General features: G+C 39.3%; 1 protein-coding gene across 1 annotated transcript; it reads left to right on the top strand.

The window, feature by feature from the left end:
• Positions 1–500: 500 nt before the first annotated feature.
• LOC144659295 (uncharacterized) lies at positions 501–24599 on the top strand. The gene is made up of 12 exons (XM_078519714.1): positions 501–573; positions 1013–1086; positions 3887–4243; positions 8930–9214; positions 9494–9608; positions 9969–10032; positions 16460–16514; positions 16838–16912; positions 17999–18399; positions 23000–23088; positions 23175–23263; positions 23858–24599. The coding sequence occupies exons 2-12, from the start codon at positions 1017–1019 to the stop codon at positions 24154–24156; spliced, it is 1899 nt and encodes a 632-aa protein (XP_078375840.1). The 5' UTR covers positions 501–573; positions 1013–1016; the 3' UTR covers positions 24157–24599.
• The last annotated feature ends 916 nt before the right edge of the window (positions 24600–25515 follow it).

Raw genomic sequence — 25515 nt, 5'->3', positions numbered from 1 at the left:
TTTTAATTTCACGATGTAAGCAAAAGACTCGGTCATCGACCACAGACGTCACCAAGGGATGTTAAAAGAGACTCCTTTCCGTGGACACTATTTCGCGTAACGCATTCACCTTTCTGTCAGATTAATTTTCTTCCATTAACCAATCTTTTTTTGTTTGTTTTTAGACACTTTTAAAATATGAAAACAACTAAGTCAACCACTCGAGGTAAAAAGCAAAAATAAAAACACTCGATTCCTTGGCGTTTTCTTGGCAATTATTCCAATTTTTTAGATCTTTTAAGATGTCTTTTTCTTTAGCCAGGCTTTCCCTTTTGCATGTCTGGATTTCTGAAAAATCTGAATTATCTTTAAAAGAGCTATTTTTTTTGTATAAGAAACAACTAATGCGGTAAACTAGCGGAATTAAAAACAACCTCAACAAGCCAGTAAAAGACCAGAATTTAGCAAGTGGCCCAAACGTAATTCCAAAACAATTTTCTCTGGGAACCATTAAATAATTCAGAAGCAAGGTCAGATAAACCTGACGTACGTCGTTAGATTAAAACAGTTAACAGCTCTATAGGGGCCATTAAGGTAAGGTATTCGTATTTATCTACATTCTTTTATAAAACTACAGCTGTATATCGGTGATAGCAAAGCTTGGAAGTAAGTAGGCCAATTTTACCAACAATCTTTTTTATTTCTTCTTTTTGTGGTAATATTATTCAAACATTGATTAGCATAATTAATCTTCCTCATGTCCCTGACGTTTTATGATGTGCTTTTTTGAGATACAATAGAATCCTGACTTCTCGAACCATCAATTTTTTGAACCTCCCAATAACTCGAACCAAAAGTCTTTTCCGTTGAATTTCCTTCACCAAGTCAGACACTGTAATTTAACCCCCGATTTTTCGAATTCCTAATTTCTCAAACCAATCTATCTTCGTTTTCCTTCGAGGTTTGAGAATTCCACTGTATTTTCATCCCTAAGCATGCTAATACAATATTACATCGTCCTTTCTCCCAACAGGATCATGAAATTCCAGCTCATTCTGTGTGTTGCCGTTCTCTTAGTCGCTTCTGCGGCCGCAAGGTCCCTAGAAGGTACGTTGACACATCGTAAAAACTATACAATAGCATTGAATATTATTATATACTTTTATTTCTCCCTTTTTTTCTTATTTTTTTTTTGTCATTTTATTTAAGGCAGAACTTAGGACTTTAAAACTTGTGGGACTTTATTACCATTTGACAATCTGACTTTTGGCGAAGTTTAATTGCTCGCGTTTGCGCTTAGTCGTACAACGGGTCTCACTGCCGGAAGTTAATCGTTCAGATGAAAAACAATAATAATAGCAATAAAAAAATTCACATTTTAAGTGTGTTAATAAAGCGCCCGTGATGAAATGAACCAGTGTTTAATACCTGATACTTTTAGTGATAGGTAAATTCGTGGTCTCGCTGTTTTTTCCTGTTTTTGACCAAAACAAAATAAAACTCACACGAAGAACAGCATAAGTTACATTACTGTCTTATGATGTCTTATTACTTCATGTTTATTATTTGAAATCCCGACCGTGCAAACGACAACCTCCACCTGTAACCCCTAAGGGAGCTTGCTCGCGGGCTAAAACATAAATAAAAGTTGACATCAGAGAGTAGTTTTTGAGTCTAATGCTTGCGTGCGCTTTGCGCATGCGCATTAGACTCTTTGTTATATGAAAAAAGCTGTTAGCAATCCCAAGGGAATGGTTCGGGATCGATAATCGTTCGCTGTAATGTAGAAAACAATGATCAGCTGCAAGAACGGACTCCGTACGGACACGCACGATTAGTTTCAATTAAAAACAGCCAATCAGCGACACGTGTTCCCACGCATAATTAAAAGTTATTTCTCAAGTCACGATTATTCAACACTTGAACAGGACGAAATAATTTTCCAGTTAAGACATTTGTAAGCTTTTTGTGAAAATAAATCTTCGTTTTCAGTTCAGTTAAGCACTTGTGTTTGACGTCTTTGAGAAAAAATATTTCGACGGCGACTCGCGTTTATTTACACAATGCGACCAAATATTTATTTTGTTTTAAAAAATAGAAAACTTTACCTCGGTTTTTGTATTTAAGTCATTCGAATTTTGACCAATTTTTTCTTTACAGTGCAAACAAAAACCTTCAAAAATAAAAGATGTACATGGATAAATGTAAATCAAGTTACGCGACTAAATCAAAATGCGTTTGTTTGGCCGCTTTGCAGTGCTTTTACGACTCTTCTTACAGCTAGAAAAATCATAAAATGGTTACATTGATATGGAAGTGATGATTCGCGAAATTTGTACATCATGATAAACAGTCTTCGCTCCTGTGTATGGTAGCTCGATAATAATTGCCTAGTTTCCAGCGTTCAAAAGGTCATCATTATATTGACGTGAGCATTTACACCCGTTTTTAGGAAAATCTGTCACTAAGTGCTTACAGTACAATGGAGTAACAGTCACTATTTCAAGTGCTTTTATTGCAAAATCTGTTTCAAGAGTCATCATCAAAATGGTGAAAAATCTGAAAGAAAACGATGTGAAGTTCTTCAACCCTTGTTGTAATGAACATGCTTTTTGTAAATCGTCACGCAATCTTGTCCAAATGTTTAATCGTTTCTGCTTTTACGGACAATACGGAAGAAGTAACATCAACTCCTGTTCATACTTTAAATTTTGTGAAGCATATAACATTTATGACTGTTTCGTTTTCATCCATAATCATCCACGATGCCCCTAGCTTGCTATAAGCATTTTAAATTAAACTCCCGAACACAAACCTCTAACCAATTTTAACCGGCTTACGAAAACCGCGCAATCTGTATCACTATGCCATACGGCATTAGACTCATGTCACCCTTGGTGACCTATTTTTAATAATGTTGCGCTTAACGTTGATTTGATGTTCGGCTTCAGTATGAATTCTCCCCACAAAGCTGCCATCCTTTCACTTTACACTGCTACCTTCAACAAACACACTCTAACATCCCAAAAGCAATCACCATCAGTTAATAATATTTACCACAAGGAGCACAAAAGTGTAACCACATTTAATTTACTTTCTCTTGTGCAATCCAATCAAATCTCTGACTGCCTGATAATGACTGCCTGAAAGAATGTATTAAAAGTTGTCGACCTTTTGGGCTCCTTGCTGTAAAACCTTAAGTGAGAAAAACTTTTGAAAACTACGAACTTTTAGATGTTTATTCAATAAGTTGCCGTCAAAGGCTAAATCACTGGAAAAACTGCGGTATCGACTGGGTCTTATTAGTGTTAGTAGGCCAATCTTGCCGGTTACGTGATGATAATTTCAAATTGTAAACAAAAACACTCTCGTCTACATAACCTTCTCAAAGCCCCAAAAGCCTTTGCATAAGTTTACGAGCGCCGGATTACATTATATCTTTTTGGGTACAATTTTTGCTTGGCAGAACTGTATATCAAAAACGAGCAAGATAAAACAAGTCTCGACATCTGATTGAAAATGGTAATGGTAATGGAAGTAGTAACGGTACTTTTATAGCGCATTTCCCAAAGCTCAATGCTCTTCACAATAAGAGTCACGCGCCGAGATCGGATTACGTAGGAACTCTATCCCAGTGAATAAACTTTGTTTGATTGATCAACGTTAATATGGACTATGTTTTAGTCCACGTGCACACTAGGGACATAATGGCATAAAAATGACCAAGATCATTTGCTAATGTCCTTATGTCTCTAAGTATGCATCAGAAATTGCAATACTTATATTGTTTACGGAAGGGTATAAGCTCTGAAAATATCGTTTATCGACAACACTGTAACCTATTGGTAACCAAACTAGTTTTTTAATGATATCTTGCGTCATTAAAAAGAATGCATTTTTTTCTTAGCTTCAAAACGGTGTTGTCCACCACCACCACCACCTCCTCCACCAGCTCCACCAGTACCAGGACCTCCCGGACCAGCTGGTGTTCCCGGAGCTCTTGGCTGTGCTGGTCCCCCAGGAGCTACCGGATGCCCCGGATGGAAGGGAGCCCCAGGGGTAGCTGGAGCACCTGGACCTGCAGGGATGCCTGGTAAACCCGCTCTGCCTGGACCACCCGGACCACCCGGACCTATGGGACCAGCCGGTGCTACTGGATGTCAAGGTCTTAAGGGATGCCCCGGACTTAACGGAGCCCCAGGGCTTATGGGACCACCTGGACCTCCCGGACCCCCAGGACCTCCAGCTCCCCCTTGCTGCGGTTAGAAACACAAATCTGGAAACAGAGCGACCATAAAAACCTGCTGAAACAGTAGATCAGATTTAAGATTAGGACAACTGAAAAACATTCTTCGCGTTATTTTTTTCTGTTTCTTTCTGTTTTAGAGGAAACTGTTTTTAGGCAGAACGCTAATAAAATATGTTTACATTACAAAAAGCTTGTTCTTTTTCATCTAAATATCGCTCACCTAAGGATCACTGAATAAGTTCTTAGCGATCGTAGCGATCATATGGAAACCCCTCCCAACTGCTATACAGCTATGCATTAAAAGGACAGGAAGGAAACCAAGGGATTGCTTTTCGCGAGTATCTTAAATTAGAGACGTAAACAAAAACAAAAAGGTGCCTCGATACTCGCGTCTAAACATATAACCTCCATGGTCATTTTTTTAAAATGTTGTTTGTGGGCTTTCTCTTCACGAAGGCAGCAATGAAAGTCGAAAAACGTCAGAACAAACATTTATCTTTCAAATCGACAACTTGGCTCCCCATGGAATCACCTAACACTTCATTCATTCATTCTTAGCATCATCCGTTACCATACTTACTCCATAATCTAGTTAATGAACACACACTCAACCATCAATCTTCCACTTTGTTCCCACGACAGCTTTTCAAAATTCGCTACGGCGGTTTAGTTACCTTTTTTAATTCCAGTTGATAATTAACCTACCCTTTCAGCTGCGATTATAGCAATCATAATTAAACTTCTAAGATAGAATTTCATTCTATATCTCAGTAAATAATACGATAGTCGCGATCATATGCAAGCCACTCTCCTACCGCAATGCACTTCAACGACCTCAATCCAAAATAACAAGGCGAAACGTATTCGATGTGGCCATATTTATGGAAGAAATCCACAGATACGTGTTACTTCATGTTATACCGTAAAATTCCGGTTATAAGCCCTGGACTTCAGCTTACAACGTCGTAAGGGGTTTTGGGTGGGCTTATAAACGGAGGGGCTTATATCTGGGGGGGGGGGGGCTTATAAGCGGAATAAAAAACGTTTCGAAACGAGCCACGGCACTGTTGATCGAAATACGTTTTTATATTAGAAAAGCCATAAAATAGCAATATTTAGCCCTATTTAGTAGTGTCATCCAGCAGAGGAGGGCTTATAACCGGGGGGATTTAAAGCCGGATATTTTTTTTGTTTCCATGTAGATGGGTCTAAAACCGGGGGGGGGGTTATGAGCGGAGGCGCTTATAACCGGAATTTTACGGTATAACATGAGGTTAATTAAGTCCAAAATGGTGGAAGTGAGTCACAGACTTCATTCAAACTTCTCTCCAATCACTTTCCAACAGTTCATCCCATTAACCTTTTTTTACACTGCCACCATTATGGACTTAACTTCAAAAGTTCAGTTTTTTTTAAATGTTTTTGTTTTACCCATGATCATGATTTTTTGAAAACGTGGTTAAGAAAACTCTTGGTTAAATTCAAGTGCACACAATCGTGCAGAAATACACACGTCGACTATGACTGTTCTAAGAGTTCAGCTGATATTGTGAACTGAGTTGACATAACGTCTAAATTTGCCAAAATTTTACGACTGGTCCAAACACATCATGCCAGAATGCTTTTGCTCCGGCTGATTGCAGGGTCCATAGACCCTTTCTCTTAATTAATAACTTTCTTCTACCTTTTAAATAAATTTTTAATTTTTTTTTCGTTTTACAATTTGTAATTTTGTCGTTCTTGAGAGTGAAAGGTTTTATTGAGGCTTTGAAACTCTTGAAATCAAAAGAATGAGTATACCATTTATATCGAACAGATAGTTATTCTTCAAACAAAACGAGCACCTTGGAAGAAATCAACGAATCCTTTACAATGATGAAAGAACATTACCATTAATTAAGACTTGTAAGCCTCGCAGACCTTCCTGGATTGTATCCTAGCATCTACACGTTGAAAAGTCATACATACCATCCTTTCGTCTTTTGTTCAAGGCAAACGTCAGAAAAGTAAAGCTAAGAAATCGTACATGAACATTCTCTTCACGAGTTCTCTTGAATCTAAGAATTCTTGGCGCCTTGTGGACCACCAGTCTTTCAGACGCCAATACAAGAAAGTGTGATTCTAAGATTCCATCGTCACTTGTGGACTAAATTACTGTCTCTTAACCCTCCAAGGAAACAATTAGTGTTTGGGTTGCATTGGAAGCTAGAGATATGTCATTAAAAATTTTAGTTTTTAATGCAAAGTTAGTACTTTTACCTTGACTACGAACCTAGAGAAAGTTCTATTTTACTGTTGTGTATTAGCACCATTACAAGAAAAAAGGAGAATTGACACCTGTATGTGTTATTGACTTGTAGAAAAGTTTAAAAATGACTTTATTCGGCTAAACTCAAAGTTTCGAGAAAGATTGAATCTAAACACTATGTATGTTGGTAAGAAAACAATCTTTTTTATTGTTTTTATTATATTTCAATATTTTAGTGATAGCCCTTTTCATAACATCATTCAAGAGAACAGATGACTCGTTAGAGAGTCAGACTGAAAAATGAAGATGTCATGAATTTCATTGACGTGAGAAGTTGGAACAACCTTCCGCCAAAATCGTAATGCTAGGCAAAAATTTTACGTTCAATACTGAATAGGAAAAATTGAAAATACATAACATATTGTTTACTGTCTCCGCAAATCCTTTTTAACAAATCTATGTCAGGATTAGAACACTGATCAACTGGCATTCGATAAAATTTACACCTAGAGTTGCGTGTTCTTTGACACCTGAAACGACAACGATATTGCCGATTGTTTCATCTATATTTCACAACGTAATCAACAAATTTTGACATATAAACAACGGTTTTCGTCTTTTCCATACATAAAGCCTCTTAAAGAAAACTTTTATAACGGAATCAAAAACTAAAACTACAGTTAAAATGAGATGACTATGGTAGTTATTAATAATTAAGAAAGTATAGTCACATAAAAAGTTTCGGCCGCCAGAAAATCGAGACAGTTTACAGGTCTTCACGGACTGTTAAGGTAAGTTCGCAAAACATTGTTCCTTTCAATCCATTTTCTCTTTTTTTAAGAAATACTCATTATAAATTATATCCTTGAAAACTGGTACACAATTTCTTTCACACTACACTTTTGTCTGCTCTTTAACTTGGCTACCTGGTAAGAAATTTTGTTCTTATATCCCCACAGACATACCAATTAGCAGATATTGAATCCACATTATATTTTATTTCTGTTTATTTTAGTCATCATTTTACCTAAGTAGCAAGAGTATTTCAAAATGTCAACATTCCCCTTTAACTTAAGAACATAACGACCAACCTTACATAAGAAAATGAATTATCTTATTCCAAACCAACGATCGACCAACTGATCTTTTAAGTAGTGCTTGATGTAAATATGTCATTTCTCTCTTACGTACGATTTCATTTGTATCTCAACAGGCCGAAAAAATGAATTTCCAACTTATTCTGTGCGTCGTAGCCGTCTTTATTGTTTCGGCGACTGCCAGGTCTCTGTCTGCGGGTAAGTGCATGTTATCATAAAAAATATAAAATTTATTTTAACCAGGTTTGATTGATTCCAAAATGGCAATCCAGTATAGAGATGGAAATCTGTGTGTTTTTTTTTGGTTTTGTTTGTTTTTTTTTTGTAATTTCCTTTCATACTGTTATGTAAAAAGTTAGCACTATTAATAATATAATCCTGTAGTTATTCGTTGTGGCTCTCTTGAGTGATACCTATTGATATTAAACTATAAATTTGAAGTTAATATTGGCGAAGATATAAATGGCAATTTCGCTTCATTTAGCAGAATCTTAAAATAATGGGAAAAATAATGAAAAAATGATTGGTGATATCAGTTATGATCTCAAGTTCTTAAAATATCTCGGAAATTTTCAACAGGTATTAATCACCAAACTTTGGCTCAATCGGGATTCAACAATTTTTACTACTCGCTTGTGCAGCTTTTGCCATAAATACTATACTTCTTAAAGACTACCCTACTACCGAAACAGGTAGAGAGCGAATTCAAAAACATTCGTAACGGTCGTTTTTGGCGCGTAAACGTGCGTTTACCTTTTCCATTTGTAAAGTAAAGCCACGTGACGCAGATCGTTGCCGTTTGGCGCCAAAAACAACCGTTACGAATGTTTTTTTGAATTTGCGCTCTACCTGTTTCGATAGTAAATGTCACCAAGGAGAGAGAAAAGTTTTTATGAGTCAAATGACTCAATAAGTCAAATAGAGTTATTAATTTGAAAATAGTGCTGCCCTTACTAACAAATAAAAGCTAACAGCAAGCAAACCAGATTGGAACTAACTGAAAGCAAACACGAGATAAACTAACTGCAAGCAAACCAGAGTGCAACTAGCCGCAAGCAAGCCACAGTAGAACTAGCCATAAGCAAAGCAGAGTGCTTCTAAGCAAACCAGAACCAGAACCAGAAGAAGATCACACATTTTGCATTTGAGCTAAAACTGACGTCGAACTTCTATCTCAATGGACATCTTTAAAAAAAAATAAACAAAGTACGTTTTGATGTTTAGTTTTTTGATGGCCAACTCACGTAAAGAATGCCAATTAATTTAGAAAAAACGAAGTAACATTTATTTTCTTTACGAGAAATACGTTTCATTAACAACATTTATCATTATCATAATCATTATTATTATTTCCAGGCTCTAGAAGATGTTGCACATCTGTATCTGCACCTTGTCCACCCTCCTCCCCTCGCTGCCCACCTCCTGCTGCACCTCTCCCACCCCCAGTAGCTGGACCTCCCGGACCTCCGGGGCCCGCGGGAATGAATGGTTGCCAAGGTCCCGCTGGAATGGCTGGATGTCCAGGTCTTAAGGGACCACCTGGATTAGGAGGACCACTTGGACCAGCCGGACCTGCCGGACCTCCCGGAAAACCCGCTCTCCCTGGACCACCTGGACCCGCCGGATGTATGGGACCACCCGGTTCCCCTGGATGTATGGGACTCAAGGGACAACCTGGACCCGCTGGACCAGTCGGACCGGTCGGCTCCCCTGGATTAGCGGCTCCTCCCAGCGCGCCTGGACTACCAGGAAAAATGGGATGCCCTGGAACTCCTGGATGTCCCGGTTTAAAGGGGGAATCTGGAGCAATGGGACCGCCAGGACCACCTGGGCTCCCCGGAAAACCCGCTCTCCCTGGCCCACCTGGACAACCTGGAAGCATGGGACCTCCCGGACCACCCGGATGTATGGGTCTCAAAGGGTGTCCAGGAAATGCCGGAACCCCAGGGCTAGTCGGGCCCGCTGGACCCCCGGGACCACCCGGGCCACCCGGTCCACCAGGACCACCAGCTGAATCACCAGCAACATGCAATATGTGCGGATGAAGCTGTTGCAGCTAGAACAGATATCTTGATTAAGAACAATATGACTAATTTAAGCCTATGTTGAAATATTTTCTATAACGAGAAAGAACTCATAAACGGAAGACCGTTCCCTGCTTCATCTCCGTTCTAATACAGGTTGAATGCTTGAAGTTGGCAGAATTTTACTTTTTCAATGCTGTACGTTAAACACCTCAAAATAAAAATCGTGAATGCAAAATAGCAAGAAAACTGAAGGATGACGTAAGCATTTTGTATGTTAAGATTGGAAAATAAACTGAACACCAAGTCCGTTTCTCTTCGGTTTCACTCTTAACTTCGTCTTGACACCCCTTCTAGCTCTTTCGTTCTAGACCGCTACGACTGTCTTGCAGTCTTATTGGACTTATCCTCGGAGACCCAGAGGAGTTCGTGGGGGTGAGGGAAACGCAAAACTTTGAGAAGAAAAGTTCGGCAAAGGAAAGTTGGAGCGAATGAAAGGTGCCCATTGGGAAAGAGTCTTACCAGGCCAGTTCCAAACAGCTCTCTGAATACTGCCTCCTGATTGGGCAGAAAATTTCGATCTTTGTCCTCCCTTTGTATTATTCTGCCCAATCGGCGGCCTGCAGGTCTATAATCCTTTATGTGTACTCCAATACAAACAAAGTTCATACACAAAGCCAGTTCTCTCGCTATCTTGCCTGTTCGCCAAGATATCGCTCGAGAAGAAAAAATTTAGGTTTGTGCCAACCATGGTCGAGAAAGTAGGAAGGTTGACGGCCATTTCCCCGGTGAAATGTCGGATGACAGCCACATACATTTACTATGCATACTGTAAACAGTCCTTTGCTCAAGGCCTTTGGGACTGCAACGCTTTGTTCAAATCATCTCTTTGTTTTGCTTACTTTCTAAAAGAGTTTTAGACTTAAAAAAAGGCTTACGATTTTTTGGCGATTAATTAAGTGCGTCATAGAAAGCTAAAATAATTTAAGACTTAAGGAAAAATAAATACACTTTTGTGTTTTCGCTTTCAAAACACGGAGAATCAAATGCAAGAACCGCTGCTTCACGCCCTGCACGAGTAGCTAGTGGGTCGCTCGACGCATCTGCCTGATCGTGCGTGGAAAATTTCTCGTGTTTGCAGAATTTCAATCTTGTCCCCAGAGGCCGCGATCCGGCTCCTGGTCTGCGCCAGGGATCGGGACCTCTGGGGACCTCTGGGGACCTCTGGGCTATTCTGAAAGCCGCAACAAAGGCGTCTAAATCTGATTGGCTGTTGAAAACCTGTTCGTTTCACCACAATCTCCGGCGCACGTGCACAATCAAACCGAAACCAGGATTTCCTGGTTCCGGTTTTGGATTCGTCCAGAGCCGTTGAGTTTCCCGACCGCTGGTCAAAGGGAACGCAGACTCTGGGAACGAGACTGATAGAAGTTTCGCTTCAGGCAGCGAATGATTTTTCCATGAAATATCTAAACAAAACTGTAATCATCAATTTCCTCGACTTGAACATCGCAAACAGCACGCAAGTGTTATGAAAACACTAGCTGAAATTTCTTCTTTCCGATTAAAATCTTTTATATATAATTCGTATTAGAGCATAAGAAATGGACTGCAGACCTGCAGGCCGCCGATTAGGCAGAAAAATACAAAGGCAAAGGGAATACAAAGAACTTTTCTGCCCAACCAGAAGGCAGTATTCAGAGAGCTGTTTGGAACTGGCCTGGTAAGACTCTTTCCCCAGGTGACACTTTTCAATCGACCCAACTTTTCTATGCCGAATTTTTTTCCCGCAGTATCGCGTTTCCCTCACCCCTACTAACTGCCCCTGGGTCTCCGAGGATGATTTGGACTTGAATAACACACTTAAATTAGCGGCCCCTGGTGCCTCTCTACTCTATACATTGCTAAATTTCCTCTTTTTCAAATATCCTTCTCCTCCGCTCACCTTCCGTTTATTCTCGGTATCGCTTGAACGTGATGAACACGCTGCCGTGTTATTCAAAGAATCGATTTCTAATTACCAATTGGTTCATGCTTTACCCTGCACGGTATGAGTTATGGTGCACATAACGAAGATTGGAAGACTGGAGAGCACAAAAGAAGCGTGAGAGAAACTCTTACGCAACTCTTAAGCTGAGATCAACGTAGCCTGCGAGCAGGCGGGCTCCCGATCTGATCTGTGAGCGAAGCGAGCCGAGAAGGCGCTAAGGGAGAGCCTGTTCACAGGTTAAGATCAACGCTTCTTGACTGCTCTTCAAACTTTTCAAGTGCACCATAACTTGATAGTTCATAGCTAAACGCATAAACGAACTGTTTTATAATATTGCTGGTGGCGAAATATATTAGTTTACCCCGCTCCTTCTCAGGCCACTCACGCGGAAAAACAAATTCCTAGCGAAGCGATTTGCTCACGCTATCAGTGTGAACTTTGGATTTTGATTGCACTGCTCTACTGGGTATGTCATAATACCGGCGACACACCTGGCGACTTTATTCGCCGATCGCGGCGATCGGCGAAAATCGCCAAGTGTGCCCGGTGCAGCGATCGCGATATTTGGCGATCGCCGCAACCGGCTTATGAAATCGCCGATATCGGGCATGTCAGATATTGGCGATTTTATTCGCCGATCGCTGGCGATCAATTTCGCCGCGATCAGCGAATAAAATCGCCTAGTGTGTCGCCGGCTTAAGGTAACTTAAGAAGTTCGTAGCAACTTAAAAATAACAGCGACTCAAAAATTGAGTCTGATAAAAGAAAAGCCCGATGACCTTCTGCAGCCCCTAGTTAAACCATCCTAATTGAGCGATCCGGGTGTATTGGAGGATTCAATAGAACAATTGGACCAATGAAACCACCTGGTAAACCTGCTCTCCCTGGCCCACCTGGTTTAACCGGAAGTATAGGACCAATCTGTGCCCCTGGAGCCCCAGGGCGTCTGTGTCTCTTAGTAAAATGGACCACAGGGGCCTCTAGTTCCATCATCACCGGTACCTCATACATTAAGTTCAAATTCAACTGAAACCAAGCTGCGATTAATCTAGGAGCGCAAAAGAAAATAATATCCAAGGGAAGAGTGCACGATGTGTGCGAAATGAAAGAGTGTAACCAATTTAAAAAAAAAAATGGAGACACTTTCTTTTTTCACATTTCTGCGGCACCCACATTCTATTCAAGAAATAGAAACATTTTCCTTCATTCTATCGAGTTATACGAGTAGAAGTTTGGGAGAGCGAGACATGCTCTGAAAACGCGAGCCGGAGGCAGAGTTCACTCAAACTTTCAAGAGTGTTTCAGTTATTACTAAAAGAACGGAGGCAATATTTTGATATTTTATCGTTAAAAACACGCTGCGATGTCAACGACTTGCGCTAGATATGTATTTAAATCACAGTCAAACCTGTTTCTAAATTTGCTTTGTTCCGGCTTAGTTCATAATATGCTGTTCAGTGCAACTGAGAAGCTTTCATCATTATTTAGGCGATCTTACACGAAGCGATTTTTAATGACGATAGATCGCAACATTGTTGCTTAAAAATCAATGTCGTGTACTCGGATGGCGCGCTTGACAGTTTTTAATGCAACACTGCATGGCGGCAACAAGTTGCAAGTTTTTTAAAGCAGTTTATAAACCTACAACTCGTGTGAAATAACAAAGTCGCAACAATGTTGCGTTTAAAGTTGTCTCGTTTAAAATGAATTGGCAATCGCCGCCAAAGTCGCCTCGTGTAGCATCACCTTTAAGGTTAATGGAAGACACTCAAACTGTCAAAGACAAATTACTACCTTTAAGGTTAATGGAAGACACTCAAACTGTCAAAGACAAATTACTACCTGTTGAAACCTGTCTGTATTGTGTCTGCTAAGTGTACGTCGAGTGTGCGTTTGTCTTATTTATCTGCCGGTCCAAAAAATATATCAAACAAATATATCTCAAGTACGGTTTTCACTGTCTATTTTTCAGTGGTGATACGTAACCCACGAGATGGTGGGTGTAGTTTCTTTAACTACCTGATATAAACGTGGGGCTGTGCCGCAGAAAGGTTTTCCGTGTGTGCTACTCGAGGTAACCCTAGTAACAGGAAGTAGACAGTTTCTTCCGTTTCAGTTACCAGGAAAAAAGATACGTCCAGGGTAACCTCAAGCTTTAACCTTCCTCCCTCACTTACACCAACTAAATGTAAACTAAAAGACGAACAAATCAAAAATAAATCTTTTATTCGAAATTGTTTTAGTTTGGGTCCCTAAGACTAATGTCCAGGGAACTGCAGCGAGACGTTAGTAGTTGTGTTTGTTTTTTAAAAGATTTTTAACATGTAAACTTTTCTCATTAAACAGTTTTAAGTCATTGCTTGAATATATATGTGAAAATTAAATAAAATCTTAATCGACAACACTAGGAATTTGTTACGCAACTAAAGTAGACTGAGAAATTCACCATCACAGTTAACGTCGTCCTATTTCGTCGTCCTGGTTACACTCGAGATATTTTACTTCTGTTGTAATTTGAATTGATATCCTGCTGCTCTGTCTTAACCGTAGGCGATCGAAGAGAGTGGAAGCGATCAGAGTGGTTCTTAAATGATCGTTCCGATCGCCTGGTATGAGCGAAGACCTACGAAAAACAAATATTTTGGCCCTAGATCCAACACATTGACAGCCTTCAATGAAAGAGCAAAACTAGTGGCCTCCTTACTTCTCAGTTATTACAGTTTACTGCGAAGAAGGTAAAGAGAAGCTTGAAGGAAAGAACACGGACGATCCAAGCGATCGTGAGCTCCAATCGTCGCAGACGTTAGTGACCGTCTGTGTAAAGTTCTCATATAATTGCCTCGATCGCAAGAAACAGTTTTGAAGTGATAGAGGCGATAAAAACGATCGAAGCGATTATATGAGAACCAGCCTTTAAGTTATCCAATATCCGCCCCTCCACCAAACGTCCCAGTCCCCTCCCCGATCCTATCCAGGCCCCCATTTCGCATATATACCTGCATAACAACAAAAAGCTTCGAAATCTTATTCGAAATTGCCATTCCTCGATCCAAAGTTCTGTTTAAATGGCAAAGAATTTCGTCTTGTTGATAGTAATTAAAGCGTGTCCTATTTTTCAAAACGCATCTTTTACTGAAGGGCTAAATACGCTATATGAAAGGAAAGTTGCGCTCAATTGCAAAGACAGCTAGCGTGCCTCGTAATAACCTATGCATGGAACATGAAATCATTAAAGGCGAATTCGACGCAGTGCAGTGATTATTTTATTTAGCCTCTGGCTAAAAAGCCTTAAAAACTATGTTCATTGGGATTTTTGTTTATCATCCTCCAGGATTCAAATGTAAGTTAATTTCAAAAGTGATTTTACTTCAAAAATATATATAATGGTTATGAATTTTTAAAATCACACCACGACCACGGACAAATCCAGTCGGATTTTTTAATTTAATTATTTTGGCATTTAGCATGTATTTAAGAGAAACAGAAAATTAAACGCTACAAATTTCACGTCCAATTTACAATAGAAATTTTGCAACAAAAAATAAACAACTTCATGATAAGAAAATATATTTTAAAACAACTCACAACTTGACAGTTGAATATCCGATAGAAACACCGGAACATATATTCAATACGTATACTTTACCTATTACAACTTTTAGGACCATACATCTTTTAAATTTTGGTTAAGAATAAACAGTTTATTACCGAAAAAAGGAAAGCTTCTTCGAATGATACTTATTTTAGCTTATTTTTTTTTTTTGGGGGGGGGGGGGGTAATTATGCCAGCGAAAGTAAATAATGCGTGTGGTTCAATGAGCCACAAAAGTATTTCGCAAACAAGCAAATTTAAGTCAAATCGGTACCTGAAAACTAAAAAAGACTCAAACAATAACATAAGTCATATTTAATTTTTTTTTCACTAAATCAAATTACATACAATGATAAAAAAGCTATAGTAAAATTAAGCTAAACCATCACACGAGGCATGCAAATCTGCCTGAGGCGTAGACATTCCCGGAGAAATTTGTCGCTTATTTTATTATGTAACGCATTTTGTTTATACCGTAAACCGAAAACAAGCCATTTTCTCTTTTTTAACAGCTTGCAAGATTATTCCATTTCAATGCGGTTTAAGAAAAACGGAAGCGACTTGTGTCGGCATGAGAAACTAATAAGTAGATTCAGATTCACAAGAACCAAGGCTTTTGAATACTTAATCACCGGCGCTTTACGCTTAACGCTCTACCTATCTTCTACATCAGGGTCGCCTAACTTGCAATTGTCTTTATTGGCAATTTACTGATTGATAGTTTAAGTCGTGTGCTCTTATATTTTGTCCCTGACTGTTTTCTCATTTAGCTTAATGAATTCGTTAATTTAAATTGTCTGCTCTCCTTCAAAGTTTCAGTGTTATTTCCTACTCCTTGCTGTTTAACGAGGTCAAATACATTAAACATACATGTATAACCACGAGATAATCCAGTCTGCTTTGGCGTTCTTAAGGGGTAAAGGTTTTATTCACCTTTCGGGTTTTGATCCGGACTGCTCACATTTTCGTAAATAGAACACTACAAATGACATTCTAAGCATATAACTTCCTGGCTTTCTCAAATTTCTCCAAACCAAACATGAAATCGCGATTTATGAAAAATAAAAGAAGCTTAAAACAGCGAACAATGGTTTCAGTCAAGCGTGTAAGTGGGTTTGTCTTGGACGAGCCATTAAACTATTTCTCAGTTCAGTGACTCAGAACGAGGCGTTCCGCAACCTGACGTCACCTGCTAATTTGAAGAGGTCTTGACCAATCACAGACCAACACTTCAAAGTAAGCTATTTAAAATTAATTACTTTCATCTCGGTAAATACTAGTATCTCGCAGAAATAGGTCACATCTTACTGTATTCTGCCAGGACTGCGAAAAGAGGTGAGGCGAACAATTTTCATTTTCCTTTTCTGATCTGTAATTTCCCATCGATTTCTTTGAAAGTTATGAGATATTGTCTTCTGACTTAGACAAAATATTGCTTAATTGGTAATCACAATATTATTATTTTGTTTTTCAACAATGTCTGATCTTTAACCGGCTTTAAGCTTTGATTGAGCGATTACTCTAGTTTCAAAACTGCGTGGTGTTGAATAATCGTCTCTTCGTATCTTTGTGCAGTTAATTTGTTCCAACTTCGCCAAGAATTATATAAAGATGTGCTTTTTACATGTAGCTAATTTCATTATTTTTTCCTTTTGCAGGCAAGATGAATTCTAAACTAATATTTGTACTAGTCCTCGCATTTGTGTGCTATGCACATGCAAGATCGACAAAAGGTAAGACGTTTATTTCGTTGAGTAGTTTATTTAAAAAATAGGTCGAATGTTAAACCGTTTTGGATAAATTCAATTGAGATGTTTATCTTATAATCAAAAACATATATCGATTAGCTTCAATTAACAATTTTCATATTTTGTCATATTTGGTGAAAAAGACATCCATGCGCTGTATTTAAAAATCAAAATTGTAGATGTGATAAATTAGATATTTCACTACAAACTTCCTATATTTCTAAGCGAAATGATTAACATTTCTAAGCGTCTTTGTCAATGCTGTGTTGTCTTAAGAAAATAAATCCAATAAACTAATAACCGGTGGCAAAATATCAATTTATCAAACCTGTTTAAGAAAATAAAATGGTCAGTTGTGTTTTCAAAACATAGCATTTCCTGTTCGTTATTAAGTCTCTGTTGATCATTTAACAAACGCCACTGTCCACTGCTAAAAAAAGGTTACGTTAAGCAATTATTTCGCCTTTTACTTGTCTTATTATTAGGATCAATTTTATTATTTTTGTTTCATTTTTCATTACCTCACTTTCAAAGAAAGTGCATTTCTTTAAAAAAAACGCTCTTTAGAATTAAGCCAGCAAAGCTATAAGACATTTTAGCCGTTTTTAATGATTTTTCTTCCAAATCACTCAAAGCGTGGTAGTAAAATCATAAACGTCTGTCTAAGAACAATGAAACTTAACAGGTGGCCATTATCTTTTACAGATTAGAAAAGTCTATAGTTTTATATCTTTTAAAGATAAAAGTTCCTCTTCAACTGGTTCTTGCCAGAATCCTTAAATCACCAATCTATTTTCTTAGATGTCTAATTTCTAACTAAACTTTTTTCGACATAGTCGGCAGACACAAACTTTTACATTCCGACTTACTGACCGATCAAATATCTTTATTCCGACGTCATTCCACAACGTCATAGTAAAGGAATTCCCTTGGGTGACTGAGCGGTTAAACAGTTGTTTTTAAGACAAGATCTTAGATCAAATATAGGTCTTAACATGTTCTACGGTATGTAGCACTGACTATATTTGTTCGAATTGTCGGAATAACTCTTTACTGTTTACGTTTTGTCAGGCACAAAGCGTTGTTGCCCATGTTGTCCACCACCCCCACCACCTCCACCACCAGCGCAACAGGTTGCCGGACCAATGGGACCAATGGGACCACCAGGATGTTCCGGTCCCCCAGGATCCCCTGGATGCCCCGGATGGAAGGGATGCCCCGGACCCATCGGTCTCCCAGGACCAGCAGGCGCCCCCGGACACGTCGGTGCACCCGGACCAATGGGACCTAAAGGATGTGACGGCGCCCCCGGTTTGCCAGGATGCCCTGGACTCAAAGGATGCCCCGGATGCTCTGGACCACCCGGACCTCCCGGACCAGCTGGACCCCAGGGAGCTCCCGGAGCTCCTGCCCCTGCCCCGTGTCCTCCCCCACCACCTCCACCATGCTGTCCTGCTCCCGCATGCTGCAAGTAAATGGCTGCCTTTATAAAATGAAAGGAATAATCAAATATCAAATATGTGCTTTTAATAAACTTTTCTTTTGAAATCAGACAACGAAAGTGGCTGTAGTTATTTTAGTTTCGTGGCAAGCTTTGCCATGAAGCCGGGGTCTCTCCGAAAGAAAACATGCGATAGAGCAAAATTGATTTGATACACTTTTAGCGTTTTGCGTTCTTACCGGCTTAAAAAAACAGTAGATGCTTCTTATCACCGTTTTTAAACCTGAAGAGCGCGTAGCAGCAATCATCGTGAAAAACGTTCCTGTCGTGAGTTCTTACAGATTACGATGGATCCGGTTAAAACACACTTCAAAAGCCTAATAGCAAAACTGGCTTCTTTGCATTCAAATGACATGTAAGTAACGTAAGTTCTGTTTTTTAGAAGGCATGGAAAGGCACCACTACCATTGAAAGCCGAGAGCCATCATTCGAACAAGAAAACCAAGAAAAGCCATAACTAAAACAGCGTAAATGGTTGCAAAGGTTAGATGTTCCTGAAACCTTTGTTAGCTGAACAAAAACTGAAGTTTATTTTTATTTCTTTCAAAGATCTCGTCGTCATTTTTAGAGCTTTTGCACTTGCACTAATGATTTTGATTTCTTTGTTTTTCAGTGTTCTACTGAAAACCCAGTTGAACAAATTTTGAGACGGTCGAGAGCAAGAGATGTGGAAAACGTTGAAAAATATAAAAAGATAAAACCGTACATGTAAAACGTGATATTTGAACAGTGAAATGAATTAAAATAAGATGATGAAAAAAAAAACAACGGCCAAATAATCACTCGAGTTTGCCCCAAACAAAATTTTCTATAAGTCCCGTGTGGGGTTTGATGCCTCAAGCTATGGCGTCAATAAAAAAAATTTGGTTATTTCTGTGATTTACAAAATACAGGTTTCAGATTGTAGAAAAATAGAAGTATACCGGGGTAAGTATACATTGCCGCAAAATCGCGGGTATTGTAAAAGGCGATTTTGGAAAATGTGCTAAAATGTCGCTACCCAAATCTTGGCTAAAATCGCCCAAAAAAATCGCCTTGCCGGTGTAATAGCCTGCGAAGACAACTGCCTCTAATCGCTCCCGCTACTACATTCGCAGGCTACCGGTGTAAACACGCCTTAAGATCAGACTTCATGTCGGTTTGCACACATGCTTCGTTTTGAAATGAAACGTCGCAATCATGCTTGAGCTAATACAGGCCTTCATCGAACGCTGCCATTGTGGCGGTGAGCTCCAAGTCCGGTAACGCACTAGATTTCATGGAAATCATCATAACAACCAGGCGAAGTGTTCTTTCCTCTTTCAGTAGAAACACCTGTTGTTTCCAATAATGAAGCACTAGCGAAAATTAACTCCTACCTGCAGCCTAGTACCTGCTCCTACATGTTAAATTGTCGCAGTTAATTGAAGAACGCCTAGAACTAGAGTTTTCTGTGGTTCGATCGGCGATAGATATGTGAATACTCCGCGCCTTTCTTAATATTAAGTAACAATACTTTGGCAATTTCAGTGTTCTTCCGTGTTTCAGAAGTAACACTAAAGGAAAAAAAAAAAAAAAAAAGGGAGAAAAAGAAAAAAAAAAAAAAAAAAAAAAAGAAGGGGAAAAAGAAAAAAAAAAAAAAGGGAGTTCGAGTTATTGAGGGTTCGAGTTATCGAGATTCAACTGTATGTGATGTCAAAAAGGCAGCTTAATGTCTTCATTTGATTGCTGAAGATCATCGAAGTGTTGATTTTAACCTGCCGTACTAAATTTATATTTAAACTGGACTTTTCAAGAGTTCTCAATACTCCCACCCCCTCGTTATGTTCGCAGATATTTAGAATATTGTACTGACACTTGTAGTAAGTAAATCCTGCATGTTTCCATAACTAGTGTCTGAAAGTCTATTGTGGCCTAACAACACCCTGAAATGCCAATCGATTACAAAGGTCGAATTTGGCTCCTCTGCTCCCTGTGTTCCATTCTTATGACTTTTATAGCTTAACAGAACTTTCAACCGTTTTCGTCGCGTCGATCCGTAGATTGTGTGTGGAGCTGAACCTGCGTTTAATTCTTTCAGCCGTTGGACCCACTGTGATTGGTTTACCGCGTCATCCGATGAACGTGATGAGAATAAGCCACTTGATCACGAATTTAAAAATAGATTCCTATTGCTTAAGACGAGGTGGCCTAATGGTTAGTATGCTGGACTCCAGATCGAGCGGTCCGGGTTCGAGCGCTGGCCGGGGTCATTGTGTTGTGTTCTTAGCGGAGCCCCACAGTGGCCCCGAAGTACCGTAGAGCGGAGCACCATAACCATAGAAAATGCACAGAAATAGGACAACCATGCATTTGAGTTTTGATGGTCATCCAGGCTAGCGGCATGAGTCGCGAACGTCAAGGTTAACATCAGCTAACCTCTTTATTACTGGGCATTTACGTTATGGTCAATTGACAGCTGTCAATACAAGGTGTCCGCTGATCAGTATCATGTGAGCATAACGCGGGCTCAGGTGTAGAAATTATCGACGTCACGTGTTTTTTAAAGTTGATCGCTGACCAGATAATGGTTTTTCTATTGGATCGCAAGCTAATTTTTTTCCCTGTCTGTGGTCAGTGAAGTCCGCTTTTAGGCTTTGCTAAATTTATTTAATAGGCAAGACACTGTACTCTCATAGTGCTTCTCTTCACCCAGGTGTATCAAACTAATGTTGGGGATTACCCCGCAATGACAAACATTGCATCCAGGAGGGAGTAGGAATACTTCTAGTCGCTTAATGCTACCGAAACCAGGATCATCTCCAGTAGTAGGGGCTTGTTGGCTCGACGTAGACTTTACCATACCATACTGCTGTATTGAACATGTTTGCGTTTATTATAGAAACGCATAAGATGTCATAATTTTCAAAACGTCCAGCATAAAGCAGACAAAAACAAAGTCAGACTGTCGTGACTTTCGATCCTGGAGTAACTAACTTGAATAATTTAGTGAGCACCGAAATCTGGGGAGAGGACAAAACTACCACTTTCACTAACCTCACCCGCGCACCCAGAGTAAGTTTGTCCTTTTCCCTGATTTCGCCCGACAATTACTCAACATGTCGACTCTACAACCAAACGTGGCGGGTTATTATCTTAAATAAGTTGGTGAGCGAACTCTAAGAAGAGGGCAAAACTACCACTTCCACTTCCCTCACTCCCGTATCTAAAGTAGATTTGTCCAATTCCCAAATTTCGCTGGCCAATTATTCAACATGGTCACTCAACAATCAAGCATGGCCGCGTTATTATCTTCCCTTTGAATAAGTTGGTGAGCGAACTCTCAGAAGAGGGCAAAACTACCACTTCCACATCCCTCACCCGCGTACCCAGAGTAGATTTGTCCTATCACCCAGATTTCGCTCGCCAAATCATTCAAGGCGACGAATCTTGAATTATTTGGCGACCATCTTGGCGAGAAGGCCAAACTTCTTTTTTTCTCTTTAATTTCCCTCGCCCCCGTACTCAGAGAAGATTTGTTCTCTCCCCAGATTACGCTCGCAAAATTTTTCAAGGTGGCGATTCCACGATCTAGATCGTGGTGGGTTATTCTACACGAAAGACGCCTAGTGCAAAAATGGAGTTTATTTAACTCCGTGCAGACTACACGTATTTTGAACGTCTTTAGTAAAAGTGGCGGTTGGTTTGTATCTAGTCTATTCAGACACTACTTTAAAGTCTCTTTGTTTAGGAAAATTGTTGTGCTGTTGAGCCCATGTAGCCCTTTTCGCCCTAAATGACTTTGACGCCTGAAATGCTAATTTCATCTAAGTAAAAAGAAACGCAATACAGTGGCCATTCACTAAGCTTCGAGATGGTTACGTTTCCAGGCATACCACGGAAAGAGAGGAAACAAATATTTCAAACGAACATAGAGCAGTTTTCACTTGAGTATCGTAAAACCAAAATGCGTTTCAATGTAATAACTCTAGCTTAGTGATCCTTAAAGAACACACGACAATTCAGTGAACCAATCAAAACTCGAAGCAAATACCAATGTAGCTCGGCACGAAGCGCGGTAAAACGTGCGCGAGCCAGCTACGATTGGTATTTGCTTTGACTTCTGATTGGCTCACTGAAAGTGACGCGAGAGTTTTAAACCAATCACTGAGCGTAGAAATGCAAAACCAAAGCAATTACTGCGAATTACTTTCGACACTCAAGTGAAAATCGCTCTAACATGGCTAAATTACCAACAGGCAAGAGGCAGACTGGTTGACTATTTACAAAGCGTGACCGAGGATTTGAACTCGAGACCACTGAGAACAAGTTCAATCAGAGGCAGGATGGAGGGCTTGAACTTACAGCACCAACGCCTTAAACCACTTGACCACGCTGCCTCCTCCTCTGATGTAAATATGATCACAAATACAAACTCCTGCAAGTCTTTGAAGTCTTAAGTGTGAATATAAATACAGCAAAACGATGATAGCTGTAAGAAGAAGAGAGAGATGTTTTATAAAATAAAGCTATGAATTCCATACAGCACCAGTTATGTTTATGCACAGAGGTGTTCAACAGATAGCGTCAGACTTTTCAATTTACGCTGACAGGTAAAACAATTCAAAGCAGTTGAAGACGGTAATTTCACTTCTTTTGGGGAAACAGAGAATTCAGTGGAAGTTTACGAACTTCCAAAAAGGTATCATTATCATTTTTAGCGAAATAATTCCATTGTTATTTTTTGCAAATGATATTAAAAATTGTTTTATATTGCTTTTTTTATAGATATATCAAAATGGATATTAAAATAGCAGTCTTAGCGGTGTTTATATCAGTAATCTGTGTGGCCAATGCAAAACCCATGGAAGAATTCGGTAAGTCTCCTTTTTAACATGAAATAAATACGATATTACAAGTAACTTTTAATACTGTGTAGTAGTCTAATGTTATTTTAAACTATTTTTAACTATCTTCACTATAAAACAGTTATTAGATTTCACTCGATATTACCAGTCATATCTGATAAAATTAACTCTGCCAGCCTTTGGAAATTTGGTAAAGACAATCGTAAGTTTAATATTTTTTGTTGAATGAATGAAGGCTCCACCTCCTCGACTTAAAAAGGAAGATGTAAATGAAAGTGCTATTTAAATAAATTAGCGTGGTTTAGTTTTTTAAGGGCCACGATTCTATCCATTGTTAGGCACCAGCTATAAATAATTCCAGCTTGTAGGGGATTGGCCCCACAAGCACGGAAACTAATAAAACGTTGTCGTTATTATTTTTGTTTCAGTAGAGTCAATTAAAGTTTGTTGTTTAAGTTTGTTTAGCATTTTTTTAGCTACACTTGGCGTAACAAGTGCAACTAGTTGTTTTAATCCGATAAAAAAACTGTCCAAGCTTGTTTTAATAATCAGCCTTAGACGTTTTAGCACAATAATATTTTCTTTCCAATCTTTCATTTTCAGTCAACAAAGTCTTAAGAAGTAACCCTCTGCCCTGCTCTCGGTCCTGCTGTAAGAAATGCTGCTCCAACGTTTGCAACAGGGGCTGTATATTTTCCTGTTGTGCAGCCCGTCCTCTTGGACCATATCCTCAGCCACCTCCTCCCCCACCCCCATATCCAGCCCCCACACCACAGTCACTCCCAGGACCTCCGGGATTTGAAGGAATATGCGGACTGCCAGGACCCCAAGGACCTAAAGGATGTCCCGGATGTCTAGGACCACCCGGACCCCCCGGACCGCCGGGACTCCCAGGAAAATAAATTGATCTTTCTTTTGATATTGAACTTGCAAAAAGAAAGTGGTAAATTGCACATTGCCAATTTCGTGCTGAAGGAACATCGATGTACTTTTTATTTACGCGTTCTTTCTAAGCTTTTTTCCTGGGTTATAATTTACAAACAAAGTGAATTGCTCTTTTCCCATGGTTTACGAACAACATAATTTGAGTGTTTCCAGGCAATTACATAGTTAATATAGTTCTGCGTTTGAAAATGCATAGTCTTTGGCTTTCAACTCGCAACGGTTTGCCTCGCCGGCCACCAAGCGCCATTTTTTTTCTCATAAGTTTCTTTTTCGATCTTTATTTATGTTAGAAGGCCTTAATGTAAACACAAATTAATCACTGACATGTACATTTTATTTCAAAAGGAATATAAAACTTCTCTGATTTAAAAACGCAAATAAAATTTATTTGTTTTATCTATATTTGTGTTATTGTTATTTTTGTTGGTAGTGTTGCTGTTGTGGTTACGATGCTCCAAGGCCGCTGTTTATGTTGTTCCGTTGTTGTTGTTTTTGTTTTTGCTTTTGCTGTTGTCGTGTTTTTGTTACTGCTGTTGTTTTTGTCGTCGTGATGATGATGATGATGATGATGTTATGATGATGAAGATGATGTAATTCTTGTTGTTGCCACGCATGTGTGACGGACGTTGTTGCTGTTGATTCGAAGCAGTTCACAGAAGCCTGTTTGTCTATGCAAACAACACAAATAAGTGATGGGAGCCAACACACCAACAAGCCCCTGCCTCGTCACAAGTCTCCGAGTCCAGTGGGCACAACAAAATAAAATGGGAGCCATAAGAAAGTGGTGATATGTGATTTCTCTATTATTTTGTTTACCTTGAGCATGTGGTATAGCCTAAGCTTTAAACAAAAGCTTTATTTCGAAGGAGGGAGTCAGTAAATTATAGTGTTTACCGAGGAATATGTATCCCTACTTGTAACCATAACCGTTCTCGAGACTACGTAGAGAATATCGTGACAACCTCTACTTTTTATTGTAACCTTAATATCTGGTTTTCACTAACGACGCAAGCACAAGCGCAAGGATAACAGCTCTTATTTCTCCGTGAAAACGGCTTCGACTCAAGTAAAGGCACAAGCGCATTGCATTTTGATCCTTGTGCTTGTAAGCTTAAGCCAAGGATCAAGAATTTGTCCTTTTTGCGTGATCGCGCTTGTGCTTGCGTCGCTAGTTAAAACCAGGCTTAACATTCCCAAAAGCGACCATCATCAGATTTATCAAAAGTACAATAATTTTCATTTCATTGCCAAGCAGCTAGACTAGCCAAAGACAAGCGACAAGAACAGGGGGATATCGTTTTTATATTTACCTACAA

The sequence above is a fragment of the Oculina patagonica genome, chromosome 7 (assembly GCF_052425735.1).
Source record: "Oculina patagonica isolate OP01 chromosome 7, crgOcupat, whole genome shotgun sequence".
Classification (NCBI taxonomy): Eukaryota; Metazoa; Cnidaria; class Anthozoa; order Scleractinia; family Oculinidae; genus Oculina; species Oculina patagonica.
The sequence above is the reverse complement of the archived record's forward strand: the minus strand, read 5'-3'. Positions and strand labels throughout refer to the sequence as shown.